At 32.2% G+C, this 26835-nt stretch overlaps 1 protein-coding gene across 2 annotated transcripts in view; it reads right to left on the reverse strand.

The window, feature by feature from the left end:
- The window catches only part of toy (paired box 6 protein twin of eyeless), a 58840-nt gene that overhangs the window by 18301 nt on the left and 13704 nt on the right, over window positions 1-26835 (reverse strand). The window contains exons 3-6 of one of the 2 annotated variants that reach the window (XM_085196468.1): window positions 18758-18983; window positions 16656-16673; window positions 13955-14135; window positions 3505-3727 (exon numbers count right to left, since the gene is read on the reverse strand). In XM_085196468.1, coding sequence (XP_085052594.1) covers window positions 3505-3727; window positions 13955-14135; window positions 16656-16673; window positions 18758-18983 — 648 coding nt within the window. The remainder of the gene's footprint in view (window positions 1-3504; window positions 3728-13954; window positions 14136-16655; window positions 16674-18757; window positions 18984-26835) is intronic. The other variant, XM_085196469.1, reaches the window with a different exon arrangement.

The following is a 26835-nucleotide window of genomic DNA, read 5'->3' on the forward strand; positions in this document are numbered from 1 at the left end:
TTAATTATGTATAATTAATTTTCCAATTCCATTACATCATTCCAAAACGAATTTATAAAAGTTATGGCATTGGAACTCAATTAACGTATACGAATATATCTTCGTATAACATACAGAGTATACGAAGTTGCATAGGTATACCTATATGCCACGTGCCTACTCGAAGTTTAAACATTTTAAAAATATTTTTGATGGCTAAGTGTACCTACTACCTATCTAGTTTGTTATGCTTCAAGGGTATTTTACATATTAGTTTTGCACGTAACAACTTACGTGAAAAATCAACTACGTATCGGAATTTGAAAAAGCTATAGGTATTAAAACGCATAGGATGGCTATGGGTTCAAATTCTATATAAATTTTATATAAAATATATAGGAGTTTTCCAAAATATTTAAATTAATTATGTATTAGACGCAAATATTCAATGTGCAATTTCAATGTATTTTAATACTGAAGTCATAAATGGAATAGGTACTATTGTAAGCTTGATGTACCTACTTAAATAACATTGTTACTTTTAAAAAAACCTTAATTACTAAACTAACAACTTATTAAAACAATGAAATATTTGAAGTGCCATAAACTTTTATTCAAATCCACGTTTAGTAGAGGCAAGAGTTTCATTCTAAAGTCAGACCGCAGCTAGCTACTTTGTTGAACTCACCGAGTCACAGATCGAGCCGTGCATGACCACGAGAAGATAACTAAAAGAGCACCTGAACTTAATCTGTTTGTGATTTAAGCAATAGAACTTTGAGGTCATCGTAGCGCCAAACAACTGTAAACAACGTTGTGGGGTCGGTTCCCGCTTAGGAGAATTAATTATTTTTTTTTTCCACTGCGCGTTGTGGAGTTCCATCATTCAATATGGAAAATGCATTAAGGAGAGTCTCAACACTAGGTTCTAAAATTATCGAATTTCTATAATGTATTCATTGATGATTTTTTTTTACTTTTATTTTTTATTTATAATGTTATACGTACATATCAATTTATTTATCAACCCATTTTTAAAGGTTATTCAACTCGAGTAACATAGAGCTAGAAATATTTAGTAAAAGATAAAAAAATGGAAATTGAAAATGCAAATTTACTTAAACCACTTTACCACTATTAATATTTTTTATTAAAAATTTATCCATTACCATTCAGGTAAACAACAAACATAAAAAAATATTACAAAATTAAATATTCTAAAGAAATACTAGGTATGTATGTAATTTCACCTTATAAAAGTATCTTTCAAGTCACGCGCGGGCCGGAGTGCCGTCAAAGTGCATAGAGCGAGACGTGTCTTCATTTATAACCGGCACGCCTATGTGGACCATGTATTTTGTGTTAACTGCTTATATTTTTAATATATTTAATTTTGTCGCATTATAACAGAAGGTAGGAAAAACAAACGCAAAGATTACAGGAAAAAGTTCTTTACACAATTCTTTTTATTTAGTACCTACCTATACATTTTTTTTTAAGAGATAGAGATTTATTCTATTTCTTCTATGTTTCCTCTGCCGTAATGTTCTACTAAAGTAAAAATAATTAATTCTTCAAATAATTTTATTATTGTATAATTTAAAGTAAAAATTTAAAAGCCAGAATTCGGTGGGAAGTGAGCAGCGGAGTGTCTTAACACTATTCTCTGCCTACCTTGTGGAACTGAAAAAAAATCAAGAGCCAGAATTTTTTACTTGTGATTTGGAGTACTTTGACATGAAATACCATACCTATCTATTTTAGAATTTATGTCGTAGCCCTAACTCCTAAACATATAAGAGGCGATCTCTAAACCTATATTGATCTTTACCTATATCTATTATCTATACATTTTATCTCCAAAATACGGACTTAGGTAATAATTTATCTCAAGTTTGTTATCTCGCTAAAAGCACCGTATTTAGTTGTAGACATTGAATTTGCAACAAAGTGGTTGGTTTCATGAGAAATTGCACACGGAGAAGCGCTCGGAAGAAAGGGATTCAATTTATGCGTTTGACTTAAATAAATCACATTTACTTATGTTCTTTGAGTTTAGATGTAGGTATTAGTGGTCCAACTAATTTAGTTGGAGATTTCATTTTCTTTTTTGTAGAGTAAATATTTAAAATGCACTATAGTAAAAGTGTATAGAGTTAAATATGGTGGTCAAAATTGATATTTTATTCTAATATATTCAACTTATATTATTACTCAATTTCTAATAATATTGAACTTATAAAAAGTTGAATTAAATCAATTATTCATATTTTATCATTGCATTGATACAATGCAGTGTTAAGTTCCGCCAATATATCTATCTATATAAGTGTCCAAATAGTAGTCTCAGTCAATACAATCTGGCTATATAACAGGATGGGCGTATCTAGAGATATTTTACAGGAGTTTATATATATTTACCTGGACTTTTTCGTTATTAAAATTCCAAAAGTGGGCACAAGACTACTCTGCTATGGACACAGACCACCCTAAGCCCCTCTCCTCTTCTATTCCTACGCCCATGTTGATAAGCCAATTTTAGCACTTGAAAGATTAATCGTGTATCTAGTTCGTAAATCCGCGTGTAATAAAGTGAAACCGAACATCACGCAAGGCACAAAGAGGCATAATCTTGCAAGCCACAAAGACGTATGAAGAAACGAAGGCACCCCCCACTCCCGCCTGCCACCCTCTAGACCCACTTAGGGCTATGATACGAGTACTTCTATTTTCGTGTACCTATCGATTGCTATTGTGTATGAATGATACTTTAAAGCTTATAATATAATGTAAATAAGAGGTTAAATTATAACTTTATATTATATTTTCACGTGAACTTTGCAATATAAAAAGACAGAACCTAATGATAAGCTTGACGTTTTTAAAATATGCTTTGGGTAATAACACCAGAAAAGTACGAGTTTTAAAGAAGAACGTAGTGTCTAGACACTAGGTCATATCTACTCTTAAGATAATGAAATTTTACAATTTAGAAAAATAAATCAAAAACAAGTAAAACCATAAACGAGTGTTCGTCAACCCTAGCGAGTTTTCAGACATTCAGTCTAGTTTAGCTCAGAGCAGACGGAAAAAGGACAACGCTGTCATGTCGTGACCTCCATTAGGTGCTTCACGTTGTTACTCCCTTCATATAGTACGCCCATTTACGTCACTTTACCCAAAATAAGAATATTTTTTTATGAGAATGTTATTAATATTTTTAATAATAAGTATAACTATTATTGAAGTCTCGTCTTTAAATTTAGTAGTAAAATGAATTTAGTACAATGAAAATGAATTTAGTATTTAAAATGACATGTCTCTGAAAGAATGATTTATCACTGTGTCCCCCGCATGGTGTAGAAGATGCTTTTCATACATTCAGATTTCAAAAAATATGCTTTTCATAGTTTCGTAGATCAAGTTTTTAGCACTGTTCCCTGGCTTAGCTTTTTAATTAATTTGATTAGAAAATAAAGTAACAATTATAAACAATAACTTTTTTTTACTCTATACTTTACTTACCTCGTTTATGTTCCTCAGTGTTCCCCGGCCTGTTTAGCTGGGGCGGCAGGGGAGCAGGTAACGCGGGCGCCGCTGGTGCGGTGGGAAGACCAGGGTACCACCACCCCGTGGCCGCTTGGCCGTTGAACATCCGTAACTTCTCGTACACGCTGTCGTTCTGCGCTGACGCCGCTTGCTCCTTTTGAGACGCCAGGTTCCTTAGCACTCGGTTTATTGACGACACCTATTATAAAAAAATATAATATAATCTAGATTAAATATAATAGATCTAGATGGAATAGACTACTTTATAGCATACATATAATATGTTCTTCCTTTCATTCGAACCCTGAATTACCATATTCAATCGTTAGCATTACCATTTTGCTACGATGACATCATTTATATAGAAAATTCTCGTAAATATTAATAAAAGCTCGTCCCAATTGTATTTACCGAGAAAGAATAGACATAAACAAGGCAGGTCAAACAGCAACATCTTAATAAAGAAAGCAATAGAAACAGTCTGACAATAGAATGGCGAACAATAGAAAGTTTTCCGAATACAAAGTTAGCTCGTAGCTCGTCGTACGCTAGCCTATAGCCACGAGCGCGCACCCATCCCAACCTCCGCCAAACTAAATAACTATCTAATGGGAAACAAATTGCGAACCGTACCCCGCCCTTTTAACTTCCAAGCACGTGTAATTTAAAATTTAATATGATTACTAAATTCCAATCGGGACGCTCAAAGGGACACAGATTAGGGCCCTCCCCACTCACCCCCTTCAGGGCCTAAAAACCCCAATATCTATCTACTTTCGGCGAAAAAGCACGCATGCGTAAAAACCTAACCCACACAAATATAACCTACGGGTATATGCTGAATTTAACACGTAGATTCATTGTTATATATATATATATGAAGTATATAGACAGTGCCGCGGGGCGTCCCTAGGTAATAATATCTATCTGTTTTCTTGTTGCCAGGCAACGGGGAAAATATATTTTTCTGTATAACGGCCGGGCCGGGGCGGGGGCTGCAAATTCACAAATGTGCTCAATGTTCTATAGATATTGCGTTCATAGTCGACTATCTTTGTATATTTAAGTTTTAGAGGGATAAAAGTATTTTGTTTGATGGATTCTTATATATTGTTTCTTTATAAGTTTTTTTTGGAATAAATACTAATATTGATCGCTGCGTTAAGTTCCGCCACTCAACACGCGCCTTCAGTATTCAGCGGAAAATGGGGTAGGGAGTATCTTAGCACTACGTTCCCTCTACCTACCGTGCCGATTTTTATTTATTTTAACAACACTAATTTATCCATACCTACATATTTAAATTCAAAAGCCATTATAAAGTTTACAAGTAAAATAGTTAATATTTTAAAATCCAAAGTGAATGCAAACTATCGGTGTAACGGACGGGTTTAATCCTGTGTTGCGCTAATGGAAGGTAATGTACTCGCGCAGGTGCGTTTAAACCACCATACATTTGTGCTAAAAGCTTTTGATTCGATACAAAATGTACGTTTTTTGATCCACGTTGAAGTATGGATTTTTTATTGGGATTAAAAATGTTGGTAAAAGCATCTATTAGTTTTTTCGTAAATCTAAGTCCAATAGGCTTAGATTTATATTTTCGTATTGGAAAAACTTATGAGCACCTATACTAATAAAAATTCTTATATACAACCAGAAATAACCTAATAGCATGATGATGACATTGTGCTTCTATAGAAGCAAAATTCGTAACGCCCAACTACCATAGCCAAAGACAAATTTCTTAATATAATAGCTTTAATTATTACAAAATAGAAACAACGCCAATCTCTGTCATCTTAACAGAGCAAGAACATTAAAATCCTAAAAAAATCATTCCTCAAGTGATAATCGAACCCATGATAATAGTTTTAAAGTTATATACAAGTATGGGTATTCGGGAACAAAAAACATATTATTTTCATAGCAACCGAGATTCAAGTTAAACTTCACAACCGGTAGCTAGCCAAATGTCAGACATGACATAAAGCAATTACGTTTTAAATTAATATATCCAATAAGAGACTGGCCCAACAAAAAACACGTCAAATAAAAGTGGAATTTTAAAACGGCCAATACGAGAGATGCATTTAAACGCATTCTGTAAGTGACAGCTCACCGGCCAATACGATAGGAGAAGATTAAAGTTTTTACGAGTGTTTCCCTATTAGAATTTCAGTGGATTTTGTATTTGTTTTGTCAATCAAATTAGAAATGTATTCTAATAACGATGAAAGATTTATGTAAGTGATTGGATACTGAGAGTAAATAACACTTGTACGAGTTTATAGCCAGATACGATAGCCAGAGAGAACGGAGAGCCATACACCGTAGCGTCAGCGTCTTTGCATACCACCTCGTCACACAAGATTTTTAATTTCTAATTAGCTTTAAGTTTCTAACTAATATTAAAGTTATAAAATTAAACGCTGTGGCAAACGCGGTGTTAAATTCCGCCACTCAACACGCAATATCTCGACTATTCATGGAAAGTGGGAAACGAAGTGTGTCTCAAGTGTCTAACACTAGGTTTCCTTTACTGATCCTGCTATGCGGGAAACAGCATGAAGTTGTTTTGCTTAACTTTAAAATATCCTTAAAGTATAATATGTTAAAACGTTTTTGTATTTAAAATCTATTTTTTCACCATATTTAAGTTACACCCTTTTGTACCGTTGCAGTCGAATTAGTAATCACTGATGTGTGTAAAGGGTCCGCAAGGTTTTGACGGAGAGACCGGAGGGGGTTTTAAACGAGATTTAAAAAAAATACCCACAGAAAGCTAGGGCCCACTATGAATAGAATTTAAAATAAATGTATGAGTATGTTGTAGCTACATATGGTATTTTGCATCTGGTTCTAGAGAGTCAATAACATTTAAAAGTTTATATTTGCTTTTTATAAAAGTTAATAAGATTAATAATAATAATTAAATAAAAGTATGCTTACGTTAGTAAAAATAAAATATTGAAGACAATAACATACTTTTCTAAGGCATTATAATTTGTATTTGAGTAAGATGAAGATCGCAAATATATAAGTTTTCGTTTTACATTTTTTTCATATAGAGTTAGAGTAGGTATAACAACTAGGGATAGCATTAAAAATACTTTTAAAAATTCATTTATACATCAGTACATACAAATATATAAATATATATATAAACATACTATATATATATGTAAAAAATACGGTCAACGTCCCACAAAATAATAAAACACAAATGACATTAGGCGTACGGTCTGTCCTTTCGTAAGCTTAATTATAATTCAATATAATAATATGTGAAACGAAGCCGAAAATCCAACTACCGTATATAGCCTGAAATGTGACACGAACGCCGACTGATGGACACTGACAGCGAGGTTTTTTTGTCTTTGAAGCTTTTTGGTAAAGTATTTCTTCTGTATTTCAGTTTGTAAATAATAAATGTTAAAAATGTTTTTATATTTATTTAATATATATTATTATTGTATTTATTTAACATAAGTATATAAGTTTATTATACGAATAAAGTACGAATGTAGCAAGTACCCAACGCGCTTTTTCGAATTTGTAAGTTATATTTAAACTTTTGAATCGTTTCAAATTTGATATTTTAATATATTTTTAATATAAAATCTAATGTTAATACTAGTTTGAGTCCAATGGGTAATATAAAATTGCAAATAAATGCTTAAAATTTTAAACCATTGCTTTATTTTTATATATAAAAAATATTTAATTCTTATATTAAATATTGTTGATGTTTTTTTAATAATTCTTAATAATTCGTTTAAACATACATTTTTTTAAAAATGTAACTATATATTTTAAATTTTCTATGACATATAAGTATTACCACTATTCTAAACCTAATAAAGTTAATATAATACAAAGTAGAATATAACAATTTATTACATGTTATATATAAACTATATAGTTTTCTCGATACTTGTCGTATAATAAAAGTTAAGCCGTACATCGAGTATTACTTCGATGTTTCAAGTTGGAACTTAGTTCTAGTCGCTAGTTACTGTGACTGTTCAACTTATATGTTTCATATTAACTCTGTAACCTTTACAGACAATGGAATTGTTTTATAATAAATTTTAATAAGAGATAAGAAACCTGACTGTAGAAATGCGTAATTATTTCTCAAAAGAAACTTAATTAAAAATAATTTTAAATTCATTATAATATTCAAAAGCGTATAGCAATGTGGTCTTAAACTCGTACTTTCCGCTAATTTGTTTTAATCAAGAAGAGGGTATAAGGAAGCTTATTGTCAAGAAATAACAAAAAAACAAGAAGAATGATTTTTTTGGCCAAGTTATTTTGTGCTCAACTGGAACTAAACTGAGAAATGATTTAATTTTAGTATTTAAAATTAAATAAATAAGTATAAATATAACTCAAAGTATTAAAAACAAGTAGTATTTAATATTAAAACTTAATAAAAAAGCTCTATAACCGTGTGATTCAGATGCAAAAAGATAAACACACACTTACCGCCAGTTTTTTTACTTTTTACTCCGCTATGATAACGAGGAAGTTTAAATAAACAATTCTTATTATATTATAATATTAATAAAGGAGAATGTGAAATAATGAAATAAGAGTGGAGATAAAATCTTAGTGTGAGGGAACATATCGAGTTTCGCGATGCAACATGACGTGAGCGTGGAACGCTGCACGCGACGAACTTTACTTTACTACTACCGATTTACCTGGTTTTGCCTGTATATAATTATTTCTTGGGTTCAGAACACATAAGGAATTTAAAGAAATCGCATTTTTTATCTTCTTGTCTTCTATTATCTATCTATTGCATTTTTTTCTCATTATTGAATTGAACTTAATGTTCCACTTTATATTAACACACCATTAAACTGTTTTATAACTAATTAGTATCCTTTAATAAAATTTTCATGTTTACAAACGAGCCGAGTTTAAATGATTTAAAATAGAAATGCACTTACAACATATTAAGAAAATAGAAATAAACATAATAACCAAACTTTTTTTTGTAAATTCTCACGTAACTCAAGCCATATAGCCACTTTAAAAAAATAGTTTACACGAGCTTTTAAATCAGTATATATAGAGTCATAGATCATCTTCGCGCGGGCGTTCTCGCGTCACTGTGACATTGACAGGTGTCACTAGGGATGCGCGCGCGCACGTCGGTGCCGGGGGACACGTCGATAGATCATGCGATAGTGTGGTGGTGTAGGTGGTCTCGCAACGCGTTAGAACAAAAGCTCGTTTATCTACTCAATCAGGTTTTTATCGATATCCCTGTTAATTAAATTGAATGTAAAATGAACCACATAACGGAAGATAGGTTAATGATGGATGTATTTTTGTTTTTATACAGATTTTAGTATACTTAGTGAAGTGGAATGAGTTTTTTTATATAAAAAGCGATAATATACTATAATAAAGGATATACAAGTTTTCCGCTACGGATAATTACTAAAAGTACAATTGTAATATAGAGTAGAGGCGCGATCAAAGCGACTCCCCTCACATAGTGTTGCGCAACGTTCACTTTTCCGACCATTCAGCATCAAAACCGATACAGATATCCGGACAAAGGCCATTACATTCCGTCAGAGGGGTCGTCAACCCTCGGGATTAGAATTACCTACATACATTGGTATTATCTATAAACATTTTAACGTACGCGCTTAACCCGTGGAGACCCAGGTTTGATTCCCGGGTGAAAAGCGGTTGGGGTGCGGTCGAGGGGTTTTTTGCAATTCCTTTAGGACGCGTACTGAGATTGGGCGGGTTGCGTCGATTAACGCTTTCAAGTTTTTGATGTTAGCTTACTATAAATTTTAAATGTGCTTTGGTTTAGTATTTTTACGGACTACGGACAAATGAATATTAAATGACTCGCTTCTTTTGTGGTAACGTTCAAACTAATAAAAAAATATTTAAGTAATCATTTTTTCGACTTGATTTATTAATTTCAACATAATTTTTTCTACTAATAGTAGAACCTATACATTAATAATTAATTAAATAATACTCTTGATAATAAATATTAAACATGACATTGTTGCAATAACAAATGAACCAAATAATTAGCTAACATTACGAAAATTTAATAATATTATGCGGTGAAGTTTTGTTTGAACATTTTCTATTATTTATTAATTACGTAAAATAACAGAAAATTTTGCAATATCTATATATGTTATTTTAACCATATAATAAACATAAATTAGAATTAATAACAATGAATAGATATTAGTTAAAAACTCGATTTAAAATTAATAATTACAACAGTTGCTCGAAAAGTCTAGTTAGAATAAAACAATAATATCCGCCATAGAGCACAAGATAACATTTTTTTTCTTTGGTTTATTATGAATTTACTATATATGTGATTTTAAAAGCATCTTATTAACACCAAAAAAAAAAACCTCATAACGCATCTTCAAAAAACCCAACATCTTAATGACAATATAATTCGTGGTGTCCAGTTACGTGCGTGCAGGTTCCCGCACCCCGCGAGGTTACACAATACTGTGTCACGAAGCCTCCGGAGTGCTCCTCGGTAGCGTTTCGGCGGTGTCGCCTTACTCCGTACTCCTTGCTCGATGAAGCAAGAAACTAATTTGTAAATTGCTTTAAGTTTTCCATCTTGGCTTATCACGCAGATTATTTAGTTGTATGTATTTGTGTGACAAAATAAGGTCTGACCGTTGCGTTGGAATGACAATTGTAGATTTTATTTGTATTGTCCATATCTTTAAGGTCCGGCACAGGTGTTCTGTAAGCGTGACGTAATGTGGCGTTGAGTTACGCTAATCACCATACAATGCACTTAGAATTCATCAGAAAGTGGTAACGGAAGTGCCAGGTTCCCTCCTACGTATACCAGGGTATACCCAGCTATGTGTGGCATATAGCGTGATGCTAAAAATATATCTATAGGTAATGTAAGCAGTACCAAAAGGAATAACTTGTTTATGTTTTTATGGTAACATGATTGCAGTAAAAAATACCTACAAACATTTTTTAAAATTGCTCTTGAATTATACTTTAGGCAAGATTTCATAATTAATATTATTAAAAATATAACAACGATACAAAATATAATTTCCGCAAACAAATTATATTACAGCAGCTTAAAGCTCTACATATCACTGTGGGCAAACAGTGTGCAAATACACGCTTACATAACGTGATTTTTTTAGCTTCTCGCTGTATCCCGTACATAGCAGAGTAGGCAGAGGGAACCTAGGAGTTAAGACAATCCATTTCCAATTCTAGAGGCATTGACTTAACGAGACTTAACGAGCTTTGTTTCGTTATATAAACGAGGAGGAACCTCGAGTGAGAATCGAACCTACAATTAGTTGCATTTACAATCGCAAGTATGGGCTACTGCACCATGACAGGCCTTTAAAATAAATTTGCGAACATTGATAATTAAATGTCTGCTAATTGTTACTGACTACTTGGGACCTAAGGGCATAATTTCCAAACCATAACAACTTATGTAAGTTGAAAGCTCATAAAAATTTTACATTTAAACAAAATAGAAAGCATTAAATACTAGTACTTTGCTAAATATTTCAATTACTAACCCTACAATAAAAACTTACCTACACTTTTATACCATAATATTTATATCGCGTACAAAATAACATGAAAATATTTCCGTAGTATTTCGACTTGAGCATCAATTCTATGACATCAGAACTGGTAAAGAGAGAGAGAGAGAAGATGAACCAGATGTATGGGATTACGGGAAAAGTGAGCGGGACGACGCACATTTGTGCACCCATGCGTGAAACGCGGCATTATTGTACCCGCTGTTGGGAAGAAGAACGTACTAACTGATATATGGAACATGCTTCCAGGGGCTTTTTACCTTTGAAATTAAATCAATATTATCTATTTATTTACATATATGTATTTTATTTATAATAGATATGTATTTTATTTAAAAATACATCTAAGAGTAAGTAGTAATGTTTATAATAGCTATATATGATTTTGAATTTCAAGAAAACAGTGACCTTTAACTAATATTTATTACAAAGAATTTCCTATAATAAAAAATATAAAGTTATTAACTCACAACATATAACAATAACAATTAATAATAATTTTCAAATAATTTATTTGAATTTTTGAAATATTCTCAAATTCAATATTCTGAAACAGCCATCGATGTTGAAAACCTCAAATCCTCAAATCGTCACTTAGGCCGTTGTTCGCCGGCACAGGGATCGATTGTTCGTATTTTTGTCTACGGCAAGAAACATCACGCCCATTCGACCGTTATGGCTGGGAACGCAACTCGGAACTAATATGTATCTCTTTCTGGCACACGTGTTTCACTATCCCCTCTTGCCCAGTGGGGCGAGTGCGTGCGACACTCGTAAAAATAGCCCCTTCAATCTTATAGCTAAGGGATGAGGTACGATTCCAATTTGCCCTCTCGTTGTGGATATAGGTGTTTAGTTTGCGTTGGCTGCTAGATTAGGTATTTTGGTTGGAGATAGAGGTAGGAAACTAATGTGTGGTGCATATAATTCATTTCTGGTTAGAGCTTCATATGGCTTGAAGTAATAGAAATTGGATAAGCTCATAAAAACTATTTATTTTTCGATATCAAAAAAATCTAGTTCACCGGAGATACATCTCGCACACGGCAGGCTAGGCAGTGGGAACTCTAACTCTAACTTTTTCGCTGAATTCTAATCGAACCCACAACCTATACAGACACACTTTGCACCCCTGCGCCACGACTGGCCTCAAAGTTAGTATTAGTTATTAGTTAGTATAGTTTATTGTGTAGTCTGTCTGTGCGTAGTAGTTACCATTTTATATAGGTACCTACAATTTGAACTATACATAGCTTGCAGTAACAGAACTTGGACAAGCTATAATATGAACTTGGACCTATTAAAAAAAGGTATCTGTTAATTTAATAACAAATTTTCATTCAATACTGTTATATACGTATCTTCAGAATAAAAAAAAAGATGTTACACAAAAAGCTCACCGGCGGCATTGTCACCGCGTGTTTACACTACATCACAAAGAATCCATTTTGACATGATTAACAGAAAAATTGACTCGATATGTGGAGAAAAAATTAACAATATTCCCTTTTGTATATTTTTTTTTGCGGCAGATGTCCGTCCGTACGTCGAGCTCGATTACCGATCGTGTCACTTAAAATTGCTGCGTTTGAGATTATGGCATTCAGAATTGAATTGCGGTTTTTGGTTTTATTGTTTAACCGAGTCCGAATTATATTTATATCTATATAAAATATAAATATTTAATCGATCCGATCCGATTATATTTGGCGAAATTATTATTAATTATTCATTCATTTGGCGAAATCGACAGAGAAAAATTAATATTAAGTTATATATTATGACCTATGATAACCTTGCTTCCCATTTTATTCTATTAGCATCATTCATAATCATGGTGACAGTACCATGCACTATAATTTACAGAAAAAACCAATTTTCCTCAAACTCGAATTTGAAGCTACAACAACCACATAAAGTTAGAAGTATACAAGTCTTTAAAAAAATCAAAGAAAATTACTTTTCCATAATAAATGTTATTTGATAATAACATGTTATTTTATAATTAAAGTGTCTATAAGAAAATACAACTGAACCTAGAACAAGCTACTAGTACCAACCAAATATATTAATAAAAAAAATAATCAACAAAATTGCGTGTTGCAATATATTACTTTTTTAACCGATTTCTGTAAGAAAAGGAGGTTATCAATTCGACTGTATTTTTTTTAATACATTTCAAAGTCACTCAGTTAAAGGACCGTTAACATAAAAAAAAGAAAAAAAAAGAATTTATTATCTCATACTCAAAAGTGACCGATTTGTATTGACAATATAAATATACACAAAGCTTTCGAAACGAGAAATTTTATAAACTGTCGTCAATACTTCACAGAATGAACTTTATTAGCTGAATGGTGCTTGAAAAGGAAGGCAGGGTGGACAATGGCGGGGCTTATAACATATGCCCCAAAACTAGGTAAATTTCAAAATTGGATTAGAAATCTGTTGTGGAACTGTCCATCTGACTATAACTATGCAACAATGGGACTTGGGTTTAATGAAATTGGTATTTTGAATATATTTTGACACAGCCAATTGTAGGTTTTAATATGTATTTGAATGATGTCGACATTCTATGTCTGTACAGCTGATATTTAATTTGAATTAACAAAAAAAATATATTTTAAAACTTGTTAAAGTAGAGTTCAACGATAAATATAATATTTATTTTTATACGAGACAACACATGTTGAGTGGCAGGACTGAACCTCACGCTTTGTCTGGTCACCAGAGCAACAATAGGAGAATATTTTTCCTACGAGCCACTACGGCGTCTAATCTTACATAATAAAGCTTACAATACTCACACTAGGTATATTATCATTATTGCACACGTTTTCGCTAAGCAGACGATCTCTTATCTCCCACGCGAAGATTGAAGGGCACTCCCTCTTGTAGTCCGCGATCTTCTGGACCACGGGGGTCGTGGCCACCCGCGGCTTGGACCCGCCGATCGCGCGCGGCTTTATCGACCCCGTCTCGTAGTACCTGGGGACAAATTTTATGTGATTTTATGGTGTTTTTATATGAACTAAAAGTCTTAATATAGATATGAATTAAAAATGTAGAGTATTTTTTATTAACTATTTCTTTATTGGATGTCTTTCTAGATGACAGATTTATAATTACTTGAAAGGAGACCCTTGCTCATATGTAATAATATTTAAATAAATGCAAAATCTCATCAATTCCCCATACCATTCCCATAGCAGTACAAACCATACAAAAAAAAACAACTAAAATCTAACGTATAATTTATAATGTACAAAATATTATTGTACCCCTCCATAATAAGTACTTAAAAATGAACGAGATCTTAGAATAAATAGTACGTATGTTACATTTACTATAGAAAACATTAAGCTTCCGACCCACTCGAACAGCATTAGCTCACAATTACGAATATAATCTCTTCAGATATCCCCTTATTTCGAGTACCTATACAAACGTATTTAACCAATTTACTAGCAACTCTATAAACAAATGTCAAAGCGATTAAAGCTCTTATTCCGTATATTATAAGGTTCTCCCGTTAGATTATCAAAGGTAGAGATATATTGGTCTCTATATAGGATGTACTGGCGGCAGCATTGTTGCAACCGACATGTGTCGATATTTGCAATGAAATGTCGATGGGGACGATACGATTGTCGAATTTCTAGATACAGTTTGATATTTAAGAATGTTCGCGTTTTATTTGACGGCGGCGAAGGATTTATTGATGTTTGGATTTGAGGATATATGACCTGTTCATATTTAAGATTAATAAGAAACTTCGTTAAAATATGTTAAATCAATGTTTGAGACGTTGCGTGTTGAGTGGTGGAACTCAACACCACGCTTCTTCTTATTATCAGAGTGACAAAATCAAATATCAAATATCTTACTCCTCCGAATGGGAATCATATCCACGAAAAACAGAGTTGTGTAAAACAAATCTTTAATTCGTTTCTTAACATAGAATCTCTATAACACAGAAGGATCGGAGGCCAGTGATTTAATATTTAGTTTTACCTATTCAGCTTATGTGAAAGAAATACCCAAAGATACATAATAAGAATGATAAAACTTTAAAAACCCTATTTATTGTAGTAAAATATTATTGGAACTCAGTACTAAAGTTTTTAAAGGAACCAGAAAAGTGTCGTGAACTTTCATGAAAATCGATTTACTACTCGATAAAAGTTTAAGTTTGGGTTTTTACAGAAAGATACTTACTTAGTTGAATATTGAAACGAGGAATATTATTTTAAAAAATGGCAAAGTAAGAGCAGCTTATGAAACTTATATACCTACCTAAAATCGTAGTGTAACAGACAGATCCGCTAAAGTTATATTTATTCATATGTATATGTAAAATTATTTAGGTATCATACTAGTAAGCTAACTTAATAAAAAAATACCTACAAAAGGATAAATAGCACTAAAAACTTTAAGCTCAAGCGCTCTTGTCTAGCGGAGCTGAAAAATGATAATCATTTAAAAATATTATTCCTCCGAGCGGGAATCGAAATTACAACCTTCGCTTTAACAATCAGATGCTATTTAACAAAATTAGAGTATTTTCCAAAAAAAAAGCTGTCCCAAAGCACGTGCCACAAAAACCGTTACGCGGCTTGGTGTAACAACATATCGACCGCTGAACAAACTACCGAATGTATGTCATCTGTATACAAATACATACATGTTTACTTTATTGTGCCATTAGAAGGTTATTATCAAACGCCGCCAGCTAATAGTATAGCCTACGGGTAATAAATAAACGCTATAGTAGATACGTCCTCGTATCTACTTTTGATGGATTTGGTAGGGTGTCAGTTGGTTTTTTACATGAAAATATATAAATCGAATTCACGCTGTATCCCGCACACAGCAGGGTAGAGGGAACACTAAGTGTTAAGACAATCTCGTCCCCATTTTCTGCCAAATTCTGGAGGCATTGAGTATGAAACAATTTTTATCAAGCAGCACCTATTTAGTGGTAATTTACAAAAGAACAAAATAGAGAAATTTTATTGGAATAGTAAGAATATGAAAAATGTTATTAAAAAAGACATATTGGTTAAATTATCAATGGGACCTGAACTTGATAACTTTTATATTTTATGTCAAAGGAAATTTTACAAAATTTAACAAATATTTAAAAAAAATATATTTATTTAAGAAATTATTTTTATTAAAGCATAATTTATCTATAGTATCTTATAAACTCTATATTATACACTCTATAGTGTTATTATTACTTAACGTCCTATTCTCATTAAAAGCAGTAAATAAGTTATTTAAACGATATAACGTATCAAAATGTCATTAAATCGCCGGGGGTCGTGAATTTGCATCAGATCAGATAAGCTCACAGCGAGAATCAACTTTCCGGATTATTAACTCGACTACTGCATATTTGAAAAAAAATATATATATATGCAATTTTTTTTATTGACAATTTAAGTCTAGATTATTTTTTATTTTCTATATTTTATTTTAATAATTACTATAATTTCTACTTACTGCATATTCCGTGATAATCTGGGACAAAAGAGAATATGTATCAGTCATTTAATTTAACCGACTTTTATATTTGTTGGGTTATCAGATTGCGAAAAAGCATTATTTGTTATTGCAGTAGGTAAAATTACTTGAATCAAGATTTTTTTCTACATTTCTAGATAAAAATCTGATAAAATATAATAAATAGTAACGTAAAAATTTTCAAGCTGTTACCTATTCATAATTAGCGTTGTACAATTACATTTTAACTACAGATTTAGGTAAGGTAAGTAGAAATAGCAGTAAAAATCAAGATGTGAACAACACTAGCATCGCGGGAGGGCTCCTTAATTAGGAGTCCTGCCGCTTGCCCTTTACAAAGCCCTAAGGAACGGAACCCTTTACGTAATTGGCACGATAAGAATTTAGGGGTGTGTGGGAAACATGCACTTGCAGTCGCGGCTTACAATGTTTAGTTAACTTTAGTTAGTAAATTATGTTATAAAACGAAATTGTTTTCTTAAATATAAAAAAATAATGTTTTTATTTTTTCTTAACTCTGTATTCTGCTGTACAATTTTTTTCCATTTGAAATACATAAGATATATATATATACTTGCATATATGTATAAAATATTAAAAATAAATTTACTAAAGTAGTCTGGAAAAATTGCTACTGACACTGATAGTGTGTTATCACCATTATTATTAATAACAGTATTTAAACAACTATTATATATTTTCAATTTAATTTTCTATACTTTTTATTCCCTTCTTTGTATGAACAAAAACACTCGACAAGCAAAACATTGAAAAATAATAACACGCACCCAGCGGCCGAAATCACTTTCCTACAAGATCTCTTGAAGTCAAGCGCCAGCAGGGGTGCCAATTACTGACAAATATTATTATTTTCCTCTTTATCGCGTTTATTTAGGGGCGGTCGTGGGACAGCCCTGAAAGGCACACCATACATTAAAATAAAATAGTTCTTTTGATTGACGTCTTTTACATTTCTTTGTCCCAAATTGACTTTTCAATTGTTCACGTCAAAGCGTATAATAGAAATTAAAAAATATTGTGTGTGACTTCTATGAGAATATTATGAAGTTTATTTTAATGAACTTTAATTAGTTACAGCTAACAATGTTAGTATTTACAAAGTATTTCTTCACGTATTTACATTATAAATAAAAAAAAAACTTCTAAGATTAACTAAAAACGTTATTAAAAAACAATTTTCTCAAAAAATCTAATACGATTCCCGAAGCAAATAGAATCTGAAGTGAAGTGGCATTTAAAATAACTTGCATATAAATTTAGTTTTAACGGCAATAGGATTGAGCTTTTCAATAAGCACTCGAGTGAGCGAGGAGGGCCGAAATCCTCACGATAAGCGATAAAATCGCAATCAAACGATAAACTCCCTTACGAAATTAGTCGGCGCCCCGCCGTCAGCACCCGATGTCGATTCCCACCTAGAGCCCGCGGCGCGTTCATTCACACAAAAACAATACTATGGGAATGCAAAGTTTTGTATTGATTAATTCATTGAAATATTCCTTAAAACTCCGAACGGAGCATTGTTCAGGTCTTTGTAAGGTTCCTTGGGCGGTATTATGGGAACCGCGTCAATTTGCTCGCGTGGCCCAAGACTTCGACCTCATCGGACACAGCCACAATCGATCCTTACGCTTTTGTTGTTCGACAATGGGTTTTGTGCTAAATAATTCATTTATTTGTGTAATAGTACTCAATTTGATTGTTAGCGCCCTTCTCGTACAGTTTTGTACGGTTAGACTTATACTTAAGAAATGGGAGGTTCGATTTAATTGAATTGTAACACGGATGTACAATATGGTTTACGTTTTGAATTTCGCAGTACTTTCATTGTGATGAATTAAATAGTAAACTAAATTTTCGTAAAAAAAATATACTGATTTCTTGTTATATTAATGTCTTTATTACTTTCTAGAAGTACGAAAAAGTTTGCGGCTTTTAAATTCATAAAAATCATATTAAAAGGGGAGGCCTATGTTTAATAATTTAATATTAAATACCTACCTACTTTTTTAAAAATAAATATTTAAAAAAATATTACAGATTTAGACATAAATACCAACCTGCCAAGTATCTTGGACACGCAGCCGTTGGACACCTGCAGTATGCGGCTGATGTCGCAGGGCCGCGCTCCCGAGTGCGCCAGCTCCACTATCTTCTGCCTGGTCGAGTCGGGCAGCGGCCGGCCGTTCACATAGACCCCCCCGAGCTGGTTGATCCCACTATGGCCCGCAGAGGAGCATCCGAATAGGGCTCCGCCACCCATCGCCGCGCTGTGCATCAGCTCATCTGTGACAACAATTAATATTAGATTTTTCTTTATAATCATTTTTAAATGCTTCTCTAAAGGCTTAATGCATATAGGGCTGTGTATATCTAAATAGAAGAGAAAATATAATTTGGCACCCAAAAAATTTGGGATAAAAGGAAAGATAATTTGAAACTGAAGAAGCTTTTCAATTTGTAGAGTTCCTGCAGACACATTGCAGGTCTGCAAAAATGTTAACTACCTGTCAATTCGTATAAAAGGCTCTACCTTAGAGGATCTACCTTATTGAGTATTAAAAAACTACCCCTTCACAAGAAATAATCTGCTTTGCAAAAATAAAAAGTGAGCCTATTCTTTACACAAAAGGGTTCGCGGTGTAAGAAAGGAAACCACAAATTATTATCTAATCCTCTAAGATAGGAAGATACTTCAACATCTTTTATGACGAAAAACCGTTATTCAAAGCTTCTTTTCAAGTTTTTTTAATTAATCGCTTTGGTAGAATACCTAGAGTTGGTTATTGTGTTTCGCAACTATGGAAAATTAAATTTTATTGAATAATTTATTGCAAAAATGAAGTGAATCGTAAAAATATTCTTATACACTGTTCAATCTAAGGATAATCAAACAAGGGAAGTCACTTATTCTCATAACCAACAAAAAAAATAACATCTTTAAAAATAACGAATATTTGAAAATTTTCACGAATATCGTACGATATTGCGCTACATAAATAAAATTTATAGCAGAAATGTGTTCCACAAAAAAATAAACATGAAATATATTTCCATAACATTTTACGTTCAGGTTTTTAGAATTATTTGAACAAAGTCCGCGCTATACCTAATAGCTCGCTGAAATATGCGAGTCTGTGTAATGAAACACGCAAAAAGTTCGCCCCCACTAATGGCTTCAACATGCACTTACAACTTGCATGTGCATTATGTAATTAAACAATTTAAAAAGTATATACTTTATTGTATGTACCTATGTATGTCTTTTTTAAAGTCTAAGTTAGCTTTTCCTTTTTATAAACTTTTGTTAATAAAATCCAGTAGGTGGTATATGAAGGATGTTTTTATTATTTAAGATTTTATTTTTCAGCTGCACGCTCGTATCCCGCACATAACAGGTAAGGATTCTAAGTGTTAAAATGATCCGTTCTCCAGTTTCCACCAAATTCCGAAGGTATTGTGTGTTGAGTGGCGGAACTTAACGCCGCGTTTTGTTAAAACACCAGAAATTAAAATATAAAATGTTGTATTTACGGCCTCATTATTCAAGAGAAGATTTGATTTAAGCCAACTGAATTGTATTGTTATCGTTAAGCATCAATATATTTAAAATAAATAAAAAAAAGATATCATGTAATATTTATATATTGCATTATACTCGTTGAAAGTTCTGCCTTCACTTGAAATATCTATCTGTTGCCTACTTCACTTATGAGAAATACGAGTATATGTATGTCGTATCGGAAATAACTAGACTTATCAAAATAGATCGAAGTAGGCACAAACAACCAAAATGCTGTAGACATATAAATAAACTATTTAGCACAAAAAAAAATTACCCATAGTTTATCATAGACGTTAGCTCTATTAGTTTATAATTTAGCTATATTTTTTAACCACCTCTTTTAACTGATAGAGGGATTTTAGGCACCAAAATTAAAAAAAAATAATCAAAGGTCAAAACTATTTGAGTCATCGATTTTCTTTCATTCAGTTCGATCTATCTGCACAAAAATTCGTGCACTAAACAAATTCTTATGGTTCGCACAAAATTGCATCACAATCGAAATATGCGAGGCGCGTTCTTGCAATTATAGATGGCCTCAACAGTTGTCTCGATTCAATTATAACCTCCCTCCACTCCAGTAGATCTGAATAGCACATTAGATCAGGCCCGCTCAACCGTTGGTTCTGATAATTCCTTTTTTTCTTCCACCCCACCCCCTACAAACACGTCTTGCGGTAAAAAGTGAACAATTGGATGCAATTTGTGGGCGAATTTAGGGCAGGCCCTGATTAGGGCCTAAAGGGGATGATGAAAGTTCATTCATTGTTTTGGCCCTTTTTTCTGCGGTCGCTCATAAATTTCGACGCGTGATTCGAATTCCATTACTTCAAATTTCTTAGTGAAATTCCGCAACTAAATAATAGTTTAATTAATTATTATAACGTGTCGAAATAGTAATTAAGACTTTTTAACCACTATTTTCGAAGGCGATGCAAATCAGCGTTTACGTTTCTACACCAGTCAGCGCTAATTAACCGCCCTACATTCTTCACGACTGTATATACCAAGATGTCGTGATAATTTTTCAGTGCACGCAATCCAAATTAATTATACCCACCGTTCGCCAATTAAGTGACGTATTTTCGCGACGAAACTCGTTATTAATAACACCTCTTGGCTCTCGTCAGGCGTCGCCAGCCGTTGGCCGTGCACTAACAAGCAAGGCTGTTAAAAGAACAATGGACAATCGCTACGCTACGCCCCACGCCCAGTGTGTAGGTGGCCTAAACGAGGAGGATATGCGATTTAGACGAAAATAGAATCAAATTAGATAACTTTATCATGCGTGTGACTGTAAGCGCGAAGATGGTGGGTTCGATGTTCAATCGGGGGAATTATTATTTATTAATGTTGAATTGAATTGAATTCTTGATATATGGCGTTTCGAGCGTGCCAGTTGAGCACAATTTATTAATGTTGTTACAGAGGCAAAAGTAAGTCGGTGAGTTCTGTCACTCAATACTCGAAAATTCAACAGAAAATGGGGAACGGAATGTCTTAAAACTAGATTCCCTCTACCTACCCTACTAAATGCGGGATACAGCGTGAAGCTGTAAAAAATGTATTTATTAATCGCTGTCGCTCGCGTCATACAGCAACGTCCCTGTCGGCGCAAGTACGCGTGTCGTGAGGGAGTGTTTTAATTTCAGAGGTGCAATTTATTCGAGCGATTTATTTTTAATCCCCGTTTTTATGGCCGCCACTCTATAAATTTATGTGTAGTTGTAGTTATTTTTATAAATTAAGCCCACAATGCTTGATGCGTTTAATGTTATATGAAACTTTATTGACACGCCCGTTTGTCAGCGAATTTAAAGTTTTCATTTTTACTATCTGTTGTGTCCTGTCAATGTCAATTTGGTTTTAATGTCTTGATTATTTTTTTTTTTAAGTTTTATTTTACGTTTCATTTAGGGTAAAGTTTGTGACTAGTTAAAGTTAAAATAGAAATTAAAATTATTTGAAATTTTGAATTATAATTTTTTATTTCAAATACTTAGTTGCTAATATTCCATTTTCTTGTTTGTCGTTTTAGATTAATTGAGTAAACTTAGAAAAAAAAATTTTCAGGCGTAATATTATAAAATACGCAGATGTAGAGCTAGCTACATTTTATGAACAAACAATATTACTTATAAATATTTAGCTATTTTAAAACACGCTATTATATAATTTAATCTCACCTTTTGCAAGGGAGACGAAACGATTAAATAAAAAAGGAAACTATTAAATGCATTAACATTAATCAAACACTTTACATACAATAAGTACATAAGGGTCGTCCCTGCATACGACAGGGCACACCTGGTGTCACAGACAGACAACCCCCACTTAATGCCCTTCTTATTATTATTATTTTGTATCTGTTTTTGAATTTAATCTGTGGGGGAAGTTTAATTGTATAGACGCCATTTTGGATGTACCAAATCCCGTTTGGATTTCGATTTGGAAACGATTAGAGCTTAGCGCCTACAGCTTTTGAGTTGTGACCGTTACTAAATCGATAATGGATATAAATAAAAACATAATTAAATTTATTTTAACTATAAAAACAATGAAATTGATAAAAAATAGGTTAACTACAATAAATATTAATTTTAGATAAGAATATAGACTACTCGCTATGCAATGAACAATTTAAATGTTTATTTTTTAATTTTCTTCTTAGAAATAGTCAATCTGAGCTATACCTAATATATTTTTGTTTACTTCAATTCCTAAGGTTTACAAGAGACAAAAAATAATCCAAATATTTTTAATCTACCTTATATTATTGATCTAATAATTACATCCTACAAATTAGGCATACCTCGATCACATATTACTCTTCCTTATGGCATGCTTTGTGGCGGAACCTAAGACTGAAGTTTGAGACACCATTACAATAAATATTTTAAAGAAAACATTCCTTCGATCAAATATTGAATCCAAAATAGACTCATACAAACAGACATGTGCATATTTTTTACCATAAAATATTTTATAGTATCCATTCACGACATTCTGTCGTTTGTTTTGTAGTGACATAATTTATAGCGAATATCGGCCACGCCTCCCGAAGACAGTAAAAGGCCGCCATTGATAAACGACCATTGAAACTGTCACTTACTTTTTTTTGTAGATTAGACGTGGACTCGTAATAAAAATGTATACAAATAATTATTCATGTAAAAAACGGTCGTACTCAGAGATGTGAATTAAATTACAAATATTAAATTTGTTATTAAATGACGCGTGACGTTTTATTCTAGGAATTATTTCTTTTTTTTAATATGTACATTTTTCATTTTTGTACAAAAAATATTTAATATTTACAATAATTTTGCCTATTGTTTTATTGAATATAATTCAAAATCACAAATACATGTTTTTGTAGTCTTCATTAGAAAAATTACTTAAAAAGAACCTGCAATTCATACAGTTTTTTTACTATTAGTGGGTAACTAAGAATTAAATTCAATTTATTTACGTGATCTCTATTTTACATGCTTTACAAAGGCTTCTTGTCAAACTACGGATTTAGTTCGAATATCGATTTTACTTAATACCGATTATCTTTGTTAGTAACAGTTTTAAATGTGGTTTAACTGTATTTTTGTTTTGTTTTATCACTTGAGCTAATACTGCTTTGTATACTGGTATATTATGTTTTTATCATTTTATTTTATATTAGGTATATGTTATAAGTAAGAGAGATATTTTAAACTGAAATATATTTTATATTGGTTGTGTAAGTTGTGACTGTATTTTTACAGCTACTGAAAAAAATAGTTTTAAATGTACATACATATAAAGAAAAAACAATAATCAATATAAATCCTTCGCAAGAATAAGCTCTGACTGTACATACATACATATTTCTACAAAACAAAGTCTCGAAACATAGACAGAGTGCTTAATCATTAAAATTCCTAGCGGCGTGACAAAGAAACGACTGTTTATCTCCCTCTTACCGTCGATTTTCCGCTCTATTTGTCTCTATCTGGCGCTTAATGTGACAAGATTGTCGCATGCTCCGTTTGACATGGTATAATTATATTTTGCTGGCAACTTACAATATGGCTATGGGACGTTTGTATGGGAAACCGCGTGGTTCATGTAAATATTAAATTACTGTCTTGTCAGTAGAAAGAAAAAATGAATTAGTTCCTTATTTTGATTACCTAAAAATTACAGAAATAATTGGCCGAAATTAACTGAAGTCAAAATACAAGAAGTTGTGGAACCTACCTATGCTAATGCTTTCTCCCAATGATAATATAAATTTGTATTTTTCCGGAAAATCTATTGTAGACTATTTTATAGATATTGATGTATTTTTCCCGCTAATTCCATTCTCGTATTTAGTGAAGATTATAAAAAGTACCTTCTTACAAGCAAATATATTTGAAAATGTATAACAATTTAGGAGCTGGACTCGAATCCACTCCTTTTGGATACCGTCCAAGCACTCGTCTTAGCCAATTATTTATCTAAGCAATAGGTTCTTATCGTGCTACGTAGATTTTTTTTCTAGGCTTTGATGACACTACGATACATTCTCATATTTATACGTTTTCTAAAATATTTTTCTTTCCTTAGTGCGAAATAACAATAAAAAAATATAATAATAAGCAAATATCAATCAAATACTACATTTTATATTAAAGTGCAATAATATAGATGTTTATTATGAATTCATTCGATTGAACAGATTTGAATGAAAGTTGATAAGCACAATTAATTGATATCAAAATATGTTAAAATTGAACATAAATAATGAAGCCTAAATATTATATAAGGTAATCAAATGTAATTTATTTTATTTGAAACATTTAGTACTTAATTTGTTTTAACTTAATGTTCTCGATCTCCAATACGGAAAAGAAAGAGCGTGAAATTAATAAATAATTGTATATTTAAAATATTTTTAAATTTAATTTATTAATGAATATACGACACATAGTGGGTTCGATTTCCACTCGAATAAATAAAATATTTAATGTTTTCATTTCTTCACTCTCAATACGCAATGCCTTCAGAATTTGGAGAAGAAATGTCTTCACACTAGGTTCCCTTGGTCGACCGTGCTATGTGTGTAAACCAACGTAAAGTTAAAAAAATGTAAAAAAGAAATCGTACTGTTAAAAAACATTTATACAATATTAGTTTACAAAAGATATGTATGTGTTTTATTATAATTTCATACAAATTACATACAAGCAGGTAACAAAGCAACACAATAGGCATCTATTTATGCATCATTATCACGATTTCACACGTACAATGTATTTAAATAAGCAGTAGTTTGCTACATACTCTCAATGATTTACATTTGTAACAATAATATTAGACTAAAAATTAATTTGAAGTCATAGTGGCGCTAAAACACAAACGTGTGACTGTAAACGCGAAGGTTATAGGTTCAAAACCCACTCGTAGGAATGGAATCTATATATATAAAAGGACTTGTCCTCACTGACTGAGGTAAGACGCACGCACAGCCTTAACCGCTGATGGTAGAAACGTTAAATTGGGACAAAAGTTTACTTTCGTAATCTGGACATCCACTAAGAAGGGATTTTGAAAAATTTTAACCCTAAAGGGGTGAAATAGGGGTTCAAAGTTTGTATGGAATTTTTTTTAAATCGGCACCGATTTTTATAAAATTTGAAATTTAGATTTTTAAAATTATTTAGTTGGACACGTGTTTCATCGTTTTGTAGAATTCTCCCCCTAAGGGTGAAAATAAGGGGTTGAAAGTTTGTATGGAAAAATTCTTAAATCGCCACCGATTTTTATAAAATTTGATATTTAGACTCTTAAAAATATTTAATTGAATATGTGTTTCATGGTTTTCTAGAATTCATCCCCTGAGGGTGCAAATAAGGGGATGAAAGTTTGTATGGAAAAATCTTTAAATCGCCACCGATTTTTATAAAATTTGAAATTTAGACTTAAAAATATTTCATTGAACACATGTTTCATGGGTTATTAGAATTCACCCTTAAATACGCAAGCGAAGCTGCGCGCGTCCGCTAGTATTTAATATTTCGATTAGCTCGTTCTAATCACAGCGCAAATGTCAACATGAAATGCCTTAAGAATTCTGCGGAATGGAAATGCTTCAACTCTAGGTTCCCAAGATCCCTCTATCTACCCTGCTATGTACGGGATATGACGTGAAGCTAAAACATATAGTGTTCATACTAGTTGTGGGTGTATCACTCTTGAGGGAATTTTCTGATAACATACCATTGTGGCTCTGGGTGAAATAGAAAGTAAAGCGCGGCGTTGGGTTCCGCCATTTAATAAGCAATGTATCGAGAATTAAGCGAATAATGGGAAACGAAGTGTCGTTCTAGTAGATATCTTCTATACCTAACCCCGCTATGTGATACCATAAATCTATATTATAATTTTAATTATCTACATTTATTTGACAAAAAAAAATCAGCTATTTAATTATAACATAATTTTAACAACAACATTTTTTAAATTTTAATATTAAAATTAAATTGCTAATCCTGAATAGCTCAACGAGCGCTAACTAACGAAACTTATGAAGTTTCAAGATGCTTGTCTATTTAA

This window comes from Heliconius melpomene, chromosome 13 (assembly GCF_056956725.1).
Source record: "Heliconius melpomene rosina isolate 202511_hmr_F chromosome 13, ASM5695672v1, whole genome shotgun sequence".
Lineage (NCBI taxonomy): Eukaryota > Metazoa > Arthropoda > Insecta > Lepidoptera > Nymphalidae > Heliconius > Heliconius melpomene.